Genomic DNA, 11,596 nt, shown 5'->3' with positions numbered 1-11,596 from the left:
TGGTAATGTATTTAATCAGAGTAATGTGGTTATATACCTATATATATTTCGATATTTTTCATGAATTTCAAATGGCAATTTTTGACCTTGAACCGTTTGGTTCCCATTGAAGTCCATTATATGGAGAAAATCCTGGAATGTTTTCATCAAAAACCTTAATTTCTTTTCGACTGAAGAAGGAAAGACATCTTATGACCTTATGATCTTATAAGTGAACTACTCCTTTAAGTCTAACAAAAATCAACTGAACACATATCATAGAAAAAATGATTGTTCAAGTGTGTGAGCTGCATTTTTTTATAACTGAAAAAATCCAGACAAAACCACAACAGAGTCTACAAGATGAAATTGGACTGAGTAATCAATAGCCTACGTATTTTAATTGAATAACTGATTAAGGATTGTTCAATTATTCAATTAAAATAAGTAAGCCTTATGATTATCCTATTCAATTTGATGGATTTTTTTACTGCGTAAATTTAAAAAAAAACTTTTTTTTTATTATGGACCGTATGGACGTCACGTCATTGATTCAAATACTGTATGTTTACCATGGCTAAAAAACAAACAAACATAAAAAACAGTTCAATGAGAAAGGGAGGGAGAGACTTTCTGTCCCTCCCTCTATTCCCCCTATAAAAATATGTGCCTTGTGACCCCCGTGCGCTGTGCTCGGTGTAACCAGTGATCTTCAGGATGGCGACGCCTCTAACGGACCAGGAGAAACGCAAGCAGATCAGCATCAGAGGGATCGTCGGTGTGGAGAATGTGGCGGAGCTCAAAAAGGGCTTCAACCGGCACCTGCACTTCACGCTGGTCAAAGACAGGAACGTCGCGACGCCGCGGGATTATTATTTCGCGCTCGCGCATACGGTGCGTGATCACCTGGTGGGTCGCTGGATCCGAACTCAGCAGTTCTACTATGAGGCCGACCCGAAGGTGAGTCGGGAAAAAAGTCCCATAAAAAGTCATTTAGTACCTTATTGGCTTTGACTATTATTAATTACTAATTTTACTAACTATTTATTATTTGGCCAAAGTTAAAAGTTATTTAAATAGGCTGTAATTTCAAAAACATTTACTTGTAATAAGTTCACAGTGCTTGGAATACAAACAAAAGGGTAATGTTTTTTGGTAATTTGTAATATAGGCTAAGATTAGCAGGTTGTTAGTGTCAGTCATCTAGGTTAATCTAGGTGCATAAATCTTTAAAACGTATTACAGACAAGTTTTATGGATGAAAATAAAGTATTAGTTCCAGTTGTTTGTGATTAATAACAGGGTTCCAACTGTAATTGCCAAACCTGCATAAATTAGGGAAATATACTATCCTGGAAAAGTTATGGAAATTTATAACATTTTATAATAATTTTAAAATGAAAAATAATAAATATCTCTATTTTTATTTTCCTCTAGTTATGCAGAGCTTTTAATCAAAATAAATTACAATTAGAAATGTATAGAAGAGTAATAGAAATGAATGTCAAAATGCATTATACAAGAATGCAGTTTCTCTAGAAAGACTGTTTAATTTGTGTGTGTGTGTTTCTATGTGCTTCAGCGTGTATATTACCTGTCGTTGGAGTTCTACATGGGTAGAGCGCTCCAGAATACCATGATTAATCTGGGTCTGCAGAACTCCTGTGATGAGGCCATCTACCAGGTAAGAGAGAACAAGACACTCATCCATCCATCTGTGTGTCTAGCTGTCCGTAAACCTCTCTCTTTCCTTCCAGCTGGGGTTGGATATGGAGGATCTGGAAGAAATGGAAGAAGATGCAGGATTAGGCAATGGAGGGCTGGGAAGATTAGCAGGTCTCACTCACTCACTCACTCACTCACTCACTCACTCACTCACTCACTCACATACACATTAAACAAGTAATAGCATGATCTAGATTAATAGTGATATTTCCTGTGTGTTGCCAATCCACAGCTTGTTTTCTCGACTCCATGGCGACCCTGGGTCTGGCTGCTTATGGATATGGAATCCGATATGAGTATGGAATCTTCAACCAGAAAATTAAAGATGGCTGGCAGGTAAATTTGATGGCTGGCAAAATAATATATTTTCTCAAATATTTTTTACATAATTTCTCAAATATGTTTACAAATATTTCAGAATCCATTAAAAAGCCAAAATATTTTTAAATGATTATTTATAATTTCTCAAATATTTTTATATGTCTTGTACAACATTTGCTAAAATATAAAATGTTATATTTAAAATATATTTAAACAAGAATAAGTTTTATTAGTTGCTTATATTTTCTTAAACATATAATCTAATATGTTAAATTTATGTTTAAAAAAAATACATTTTTGCAGTTACACAAAACTGTGGATAGTTTGCGTTACATCAGGTCAGCGTCTGCACTCTGCATAAAAATCGATGAAAATGGGCCAGGAGTCCATTGCGTTTGTGGTCACTGGCCTGTTGCATGTGAGCTTGCCGCAAAACTGATAATACTGCACCAATACTGGACCAATGAGGGTCTTGTGCAAGCTGTAGTAGGTTAATAAGAAACAGTGGCTCAACTTATTTACAAAGGGACAGTGATAATGGTGTGTGGGTTAAAAAATACACACACACCTGAACTTTAACCTGACCTAGATCTGAGTACCATGTCGTCCAGTGCAGATTGACACTGGTGTCGTCTTCGTCATCGCTGTATCATTGTCTGTTAGGTTGAGGAAGCGGATGATTGGTTAAGGTATGGTAACCCCTGGGAGAAGGCCCGTCCTGAGTTCATGCTTCCTGTGCATTTCTATGGCCGTGTGGAGGAAGAGGAGGGAAAGGAGCCGAAATGGGTTGACACACAGGTTTGAAAACAGCTACAGGCATACAGAACATACACTCCTCCCACAATATAGCATTACAGTACTTTGGCCAGGTTTGTAATGCATGTTTGTGGTGCAGGTGGTCCTGGCAATGCCGTACGACACGCCAATCCCTGGCTACATGAATAATACGGTGAACACCATGCGCCTGTGGTCTGCACGCGCTCCCAACGACTTCAATCTCCGAGACTGTGAGTCATTCAATTTCACACAATGGGTCACCAATACAATTTATCTGACATTTTTTGTAATTCCTTATAAGACAAACACTTGAAAATATTTTATTACTAAAATTAATGTAAAATCATAATTGAGCCTATTTTTGTGTTTTATTATGATGCAGTTAATCCATATTATTCCAAAGGTCTTCATTTTTCAAGATATAATGTACATAAAAATAGATTTGAATAAAGTCTTCAACTGCTTGCATGGATAAAATCAAGCCTCATTTTCCTCATTTAATTATTCAGTCTAAAAGGCATAAGCAAAATAGGTGTGACCTTAAAGGTATTGGAATTTATATGTAATAATTCAATGATGGATGTTTTTGTTTTTACAGTTAATGTTGGTGATTATATCCAGGCAGTTTTGGACCGTAACTTAGCAGAAAACATTTCCCGCGTGCTCTATCCAAATGACAATGTAAGTTTTATTTGAGGCAGATTGAGGATTAAATGGCTTTTCTGTGTTTAAACTGCATTCATTATTGTTTGCAGAAAATTAGGCTTCATTTATCCAGTTTAAGCTTTTTGACACTTTGCAATTGGTGGGTGTTGTAGTTTTTTGAGGGAAAGGAGCTGCGTTTGAAGCAGGAATATTTCGTGGTTGCAGCAACTTTACAAGATGTGATTCGCCGCTTTAAGACCTCGAAGAGAAGCTTCTCTGGACCGTTGTCATTTGACAGCTTCCCTGATAAGGTCAACTTTACTACACACAACTGTTTTAACTAATTGAACTTTAAAGAAAGTCGCTGCATGGATTTGTGTGATTCTTCATGTATGTGTTTCAGGTTGCCATCCAGCTAAATGATACTCATCCTGCAATGGCCATACCTGAGCTGATGAGGATATTTGTGGACATTGAGAAACTGGACTGGGATTCAGTAAGATTCATAAATCTATGATACACTGTGACAGCCCATACAGATGTGTTTATCATGTGTTTTTTTTAATTGGTCAAATGTTGAAGTCTGAAGTCAAATAAGTAAAAAAAACTGTCACGAAACACACACAGAAAATCCAAGAGCAGTAGTTTTTAATAAAAAGACAATCCAAACTCGTGGTCATCCAGGACGGGGTCCAAATCCAATAATCAATCCAAACACAAGAACAAAACAAAAACAAAAACAAGAACCAGGCAGATACAGACATGTGTGGTGACATAAAACAAGGACTCCGTAACAAACACTAAACAGGCAGGGTATTTATACACACAGAACATGAGCATCATGATGGGGAACAGCTGAGTGCAATGAACAGTGATGAGCACAGATAAGGATTGTGGGGAATTTAGGCCCCGTTTACATGAAGGGAAAACGCAGATATTTCCCTGCGGATTGGCCTCTACTTTACACGAAAACCCTGTTTTTATCACAGAAAACGATTTTTTTCTAAACTCCGGCCAAAGTGGAGATTTCTGAAAACGCCGGTTATGTGTTATCGTGTGAACTGGGAGAAACGGCGTTTTAGGTTCTCTCTTCTCGATTCTGATTGGCTTCCATGGCTTTATCCTTCTCCCTACACTGCCGCCCATAGGTTTGGCATAGTTATGATGGCGCTCGATGGCGTATTTATGCGGGTGTGTGAGGGGGAAAATATTTGTTTCGCTAAATACCCGGCTTTGTGTAAACGTGGCCTTAGTTCCAAAAGTGAATGACACAATGTGGAAAGAGGACCTCTAGTGGACACCAGGGAACATACACCTGACACTGTGATGGAAACTGTAGTACAATGAGTCAGAGCATTAAAACTAAAAAAAATTCATAATTCTTTTCATAATTGAAATAAAGCTCAAATAAAATGTAGATATGTAGGTAATGAATAACTGACTAGGTTAAATGTAAGTTTAAGAATAATGCGAGGGCTTGGAGCCAGAGGGGCGTAAGTGGCATTTTGGGCGAATATGAGTTCTTTATATCAAAATAAAGGTCTCGATGAGCTCTATCCAATGGTGCCAAAAATACCTATCTGAGATCAAACTGTATTGAATAAAGCAACAAAAATGCGTATCTGACGTATTTTACTTTTTGTTTTTTTGAAAATGTTTTAGAACATGTTCATTGTGTTAATATGCCATACATTTACTTAAATAGTCATTTCATGTATTATATATATATATATATATATATATATATATAAATATTTCATTTCAAGTATGCCTGTGGTTGCAATGTCTGTGGTTTAAGGTTAATAATAAAGGTGATTGAAGTGTGGTCAATTTTGTTTTGTCTCTCCTGTAAAGTTTGTTAAAAGCCACTTACGCCCTCGAATGAATGAATAAAATGACGCAAACAAAACAAAGTAAAAGTGAACCCTGAAAATATAAAAATATTTAAAAATATTACAAGTATATAAATAATGCTAAAATTAAACTGATGCTTTAATACTGTGCTCAGTTTAATGAAGTCGCTAAAAAGCTCGAAAAAGTGCTAAATTTAGACATTATAGGTCAGATTGAATAAACGGCATGAGAGCCCAATTCCAAAACAGCACTGATGGGAAAGGAAAGTTCTGTGTGTGATCTACTGACGACGTGCAAATTAAAGAACACAGACAAAGTCAGATCATGTCCATAATGACCAACACAAATCTAACAGTTAGCGTCTGGTTTAAGACGTGCTTTTCTTTTTGGGTGGTAAATAATGGCGCAAGCACCAGCACATTGACGAGTCCAAACCTTAGTAAATCACCTTGCGTGACTCATTTAAAAACTCTCCTCCTGAAAGGGAAACTCCTACAATTGCATATGCTTTAAGTTCAGCCGCAAAAATAACCCTATCCATGCCTTTTCAGCGCAAATATTTCACTATTTTTTTCAAAAGAGGGTTTGCACTGGCACAAGCTGTCCATTTGGCCATTTGGTTGTTGGTTTTTTGTACATTTGACAGTATGTCGGATTTGTCAAGGCAACATGATTACTTAAAGTGAGATCTTCTGTGTGAGCGTCTAGGCGTGGAATATCACTAAGAAAACGTTTGCATACACCAACCACACGGTTCTGCCTGAGGCTCTGGAGCGCTGGCCAGTCGAACTGATGGAGAAACTTTTACCCCGACACTTGCAAATCATATACAAGATCAACCAAACACATCTGGATGTGAGTACACTCCAAATAATAGAGGACTGCCCATTTTTGAAAACCCACATACACAAGTAAACCCAGCATTAATGTTTTTGTACTGTATGCATGTTTGTGTGTGCGTGTAGCATATAGCATCTCTATTTCCAGATGATATGGATCGAATCCGTAGGATGTCTTTGATTGAGGAGGTAGAGGGAAAGAAAGTGAACATGGCTCATCTCTGCATCGTGGGCTCACACAAGGTCAATGGAGTTGCTGAGATCCACTCAGACATCATCAAAAGAGACGTGTAGGGCTTTCTCTTTCTCACTCACACACTCACACACAATCCTACATCCCATCGCTGATTATTTTCAATGTAATGATGTAGATTTCGAGACTTCAGCGAGCTGGAACCAGACAAATTTCAGAATAAAACAAACGGCATCACGCCACGACGCTGGCTGCTCCTCTGCAATCCAGGACTCGCGGATCTCATCGCAGAGGTCCGACACACGTACACATTTGTTTTTCTCTTTTTATAACATATTTTTTCAATTCATTTCATGTTTTTTTATTGTGTGTGTGCGCGTTTGTAGGCTATCGGTGAAGAGTATGTAAAAGATCTGACTGCGCTGCAGAAGCTGAATGATCTGGTTGACGATGACGCCTTCATCCGAGATGTAGCCAAAGTCAAACAGGTCAAAACGCACACTCCTCTCATATCAATGCATTTGTAAATCTTATCTATGTAGATTTTAATGGCCAAATTGGACTGTTTAACTGCTTATCACTGGGGCAGTCCCCTTTAGGGCCACTTAGCTACCCCTAAAAAGTGCATATTAGAGTGATATGTAGTCTTTCTGCCCTAGTGACAAGCTGTTTCTGTGGGGATTACTGACTCTGATGAATGGTATTATTCTTAAAATGTGGTGATTTCAATTCAAAGTCATTTGCAGTTAATTTTTATGTTTCTGTGTGTAGGATAACAAGGTGAAGTTTGCACAGTATTTAGAGAAAGAGTACAACGTGGATGTAAATCCTGCATCCATGTTTGACGTCCATGTGAAAAGGATACATGAATACAAACGACAACTTCTCAATTGCCTCCATGTCATCACTATGTACAACCGTATGTACACGCACTTGCACACTTTCTAACTGCTAAAGTGTATTTTTTTGGGATGTTTTTCGACAAATATTCTCTCATGTAGAAGAGGGTTCTCAAGTCTCACGCATTGGCCATGAGACACACTCATTTCGACCGGTTCACATGCCACAGTGTGTATTTCTCACGCTGAAAATGCAATGCCAACCAAGTTGTCCTGGCTGAAAGCTTTCTAACGTTGTATACGAGGCGCAGGCAAACAAAGTGAAGTTTCCTGCCGCCAGCGCGTATCTCCGCCAGATTGCGTTCGTTACTAGGCAACATATATGCGCGCTGCGTGCACCACTGATCTATACATGACATGTCATTCAGTAGTGCGAACACACGGAAATGGACGGAACATCCTCGGTATCCTAGGTAACCAACAACATCGCGCGAACACATGTGTCGTGATGGAGAAGAAGGTAAGTTGGAAGAAGCTCGTCTAACATTTTTGGGCTAGAACATTTAATATGTAGCCCATCGTACATTATTATTGATGCAGTCAAAAACTCTACAACTACTTTGCAACCAGGCTCAGTTTGGCTATCTTACGTTATCTGAAACTAAGAGAAATGTTAGTGGGTATGGAAAGGAATGAAGATTTACTGATTTTATTTTAAATTATATTATACTGTAATATTAATAGTCTTTCTAGTTACATTAAGGATGTATTACAGCAGATTGCTCTGGGTAATATTTAATCATTGTCATAATGTTGCATTTGTATTTTTCAAAGATGTCAGGAAAAAAAGCAGAAAGATATTTTGTCATTTTGGGCACCAAAGGGTAAGCCCCCTAAAAAGGTTGCCAGATTATAGGAGGAGACAGTGGAAGAGGTGGTGCACTCTAATCTGTCCATTTGTTCTCAATGTCCCACCACACAATAAATCATTCGTCTAGATAGAAGACGCATTCAAAAATCAAAATGCAATTTTTAAAGATTTGTTTGAAACTGTTTGGAGCGATTTGTTATATTTTTGGTTAGCTATATTTGTAATAGTGCATTAAAGAGTATTTGATGTGATGAATTGCTCTGTCATTTATCAGATTTACTAATTGTTATAATTTTAATTTGTTCTGGTTAATTATGAACAATGGGTAAAATTGGGGGCGGGGATGGGTGCGGGGCTTCATTATGGCTCCTCCCCTAACCGCGTGTGATCTCACTCCAAGCTTTTGCTCAAACTTGAGAACCCTGAAACAATGAAATTCTGCCATTATTTACTCTCTTTGATTAAGATTGAAGAATTTTTCAACTGTTTTACACACAGGAATCAAGAAGAGCCCCACGAAACCGTTTGTGCCGCGGACTGTGATTATCGGGGGCAAGGTAAAACAAACAACCTTTTCCAAACACTCACATGCACTGATTTGCAATATGTACACTACAAAGTGAAAAAGTAACAGTAATATTGGGAAATATTATCACAATAGTTTTCTATTTGAATATATTTTAAAATGTATTATATTCCTGTGATTGTAAAGCTGAATTTTCAGCATCATTATTCCAGTCTTCAGTGTCACATGATCCTCCAGAAATCATTCTGATATGCTGATTTGGTGCAACTGTGTGAAAACTGTTTTGCTGCTTAATGTTTTTGTGGAAAACCACACTGTAAAAAAAATATTTTCAAGATTTGTTATCACAACATTTTTTTTTTCTTTTTTCAAATCAAATTTTTTTACAGTGCATAATAGATTATTTATATAATTATTTTTTGATAAATAAAAAGTTCAAAAGAACAGTATTTATTTGAAATATAATTTGTTTGTATCATTATAAATTATCACTTCTAATCAATTTAATGCATACTTGCTAAATAAAAGTCATTTAAAAAAAAAAATAAAAAAAACATTTTGAATGCCAAGTTTTAATATGTTTGTTTCTGCAGGCTGCTCCTGGATATCACATGGCAAAGATGATCATTAAGTTGATCACCACTGTCGCTGATGTCATCAATAACGATCCTGTGATTGGCCGTAAACTGAAGGTCATTTACCTGGAGAACTACAGAGTGTCACTGGCAGAGAAGGGTAACTACGGTTTAATAACTAAACTGGGTATGGTATTTTCTGTGTATTAATGCATAAATCCCTGTTCATCTCTGTTTTATGTGCAGTGATCCCAGCTACAGACCTGTCGGAGCAGATCTCCACCGCGGGTACGGAGGCGTCCGGAACCGGAAACATGAAGTTCATGCTGAATGGGGCGCTGACCATTGGCACAATGGATGGTGCCAACGTGGAAATGGCAGAAGAAGCTGGAGAAGAAAACCTCTTCATCTTCGGCATGAGGGTGGAAGATGTAGCAGAGATGGATAAAAAAGGGTAGAGAATGAGACAGAGAGATTAAATCGATGGAAATGGATGCTGAGTAAATATCATTCAATCTTTGTGCTTGTGTGAAGACATTAACCATTCCTTTGTGTGTGTGTGCAGCTATGATGCATTACAATATTATGAGAATCTTCCGGAGCTGAAACAGGCCATAAATCAGATTAAAAGTGGCTATTTTTCACCGAAACAGCCTGAGATGTTCAGCGATATCATCAACATGCTGTTCTATCATGATCGGTAAAACCCACATGCAGACACATTTTTTTTTTTTTTTTTACTCCTACATTACTTTCTCATCACTCAGAATTTTTTCTCCAGGTTTAAGGTTTTCGCAGACTACGAGTCTTACGTCAAGTGTCAAGAGAAAGTTAGCTCTCTGTATAAGGTGAACATTACCACATAAACATTTCATTTAATACTCAACATTCATTTCATAAGTTATAGCGGCTTTTGAATACAGCTTAATGAAGCTTCAAAATCTTGGAGAATCTTTTGTTTTTAATCAGTGGTTCGGAGCACGTATCAAACTAGAATAATGACATTATCCTTATTGAGTAAACCTTTATTATCATTACTCATTATTTACATAACTCAATATTTAATGTATGGACTCTGTTCATCAATTTCCAACCCCAAGCTATTTTTTTCTGTGAAACGCAAAAGGAAAAATTTTGATTTAAGATTTAAGAATCATTACACAGCTTATTTCTACGTTGCACCAGGTCAAAGTGACCATGGATGTCAAGCTCTAGTAAATTACAAAGACTCTAAACTGGTCCATATTTCTCCGTCTACAGGATCCGAGAGAGTGGACTCGGGTGGTAATTAAGAACATTGCGGCCTCTGGAAAGTTCTCGAGCGACCGCACCATTACAGACTATGCTACTGAGATCTGGGGAGTGGAGCCCACTGACCTGAAGATCCCTCCTCCCAGTGAACCACGTGAAGCTCTGGAGGAAACCGCACGCGCCTTGCGCAAGATCTGAACACGTCTGTGCAGTTATAGAATCGTGAGAGGACTTGTTAGAAGGGTAAATTAATTACTTGGTATGAATACATTTTCCAGTTTTGCTTTCAGTTTTTAAATATTCATGCATGATTGTATGATGATCATGAATGGATTGTACTAGCAAAGAGATAAAATAAAAATTATGTTTTAATTCAACATTGAAGTCAAATTATTCATATAATAACTATCAGTCAATATATTGATTTTAGGTATATTGGTGGAGAGTGATGAGAGGCAGAAGACAAAGAGTTGCACTTAGAACATTAATTGTACAAAAGAAAAGTTTCACTGAAGAGCAAGCTTGTGGGATGTATTTCAAGGAACATAAAATGTTCCTGAATGAATACACTGTAAGCATCTAACAAATAAATACACTATTGAATACTATGGGATTCATTGATAAAAAGGACAGTAAACACTTTTTCATTGTTACAAAAATTATATTTCAAATAAATGCTTTTCAAATCTTTCTAGTCACCAAAGAATCTTGGAAAAAAAGTATCACCGTTTACACACAAAACATTAAAGTTCCCCTGTAGTCAATAATTTTACCATTAAAATTCATCTTTGATTGCATATCTAAGCGAATTAATGAATATGCAAATGAGCCCGGCCTGCACTCACACAGGCTCCTCTACAAGTCAATATATCATAATGGTTAATGTGTTTTGTATCGCTCTTTACAACGTTGGATAACAATGCATAGTGGTAATTGATATTATTAACCTTTGGCTTTTGACTATGTTATCAAAAAGCTAATAATGTGTTGCAAATTTTACACAAACCATGTTCCCATTTTATTTCATTTAATTTACAGAAAAATATACCGGGATAACCTAGCTTCTCTTGAGATTGCCCTGCTTCAGAGAATAGTTAAAGATATATATATTTTTTTAATTAAACAAATATAACGCAAATAGAATAGTTAATGATATGCTTAAGCCCGCCTCCCTGGTCGTGACGTGATTGGTTCCAAGGTA

At 37.1% G+C, this 11,596-nt stretch overlaps 1 protein-coding gene across 1 annotated transcript; it reads left to right on the top strand.

Annotated features, from left to right (window-relative positions):
• The first annotated feature begins 659 nt into the window (after positions 1-659).
• On the top strand, positions 660-10,772 carry pygl (phosphorylase, glycogen, liver). Its single transcript, XM_039656181.2, has 20 exons — positions 660-939; positions 1,562-1,663; positions 1,737-1,815; positions 1,937-2,040; positions 2,689-2,823; positions 2,921-3,032; positions 3,401-3,483; positions 3,621-3,758; positions 3,851-3,943; positions 6,010-6,156; positions 6,267-6,430; positions 6,512-6,626; positions 6,720-6,821; positions 7,105-7,252; positions 8,542-8,600; positions 9,163-9,304; positions 9,391-9,598; positions 9,710-9,844; positions 9,926-9,992; positions 10,405-10,772. The coding sequence occupies exons 1-20, from the start codon at positions 697-699 to the stop codon at positions 10,591-10,593; spliced, it is 2,565 nt and encodes an 854-aa protein (XP_039512115.1). The 5' UTR covers positions 660-696; the 3' UTR covers positions 10,594-10,772.
• Positions 10,773-11,596: the final 824 nt, after the last annotated feature.

This window comes from Pimephales promelas, chromosome 11 (assembly GCF_988280905.1).
Source record: "Pimephales promelas chromosome 11, fPimPro1.hap1.1, whole genome shotgun sequence".
Classification (NCBI taxonomy): Eukaryota; Metazoa; Chordata; class Actinopteri; order Cypriniformes; family Leuciscidae; genus Pimephales; species Pimephales promelas.
This window is presented reverse-complemented; position numbering and strand designations above follow the sequence as displayed.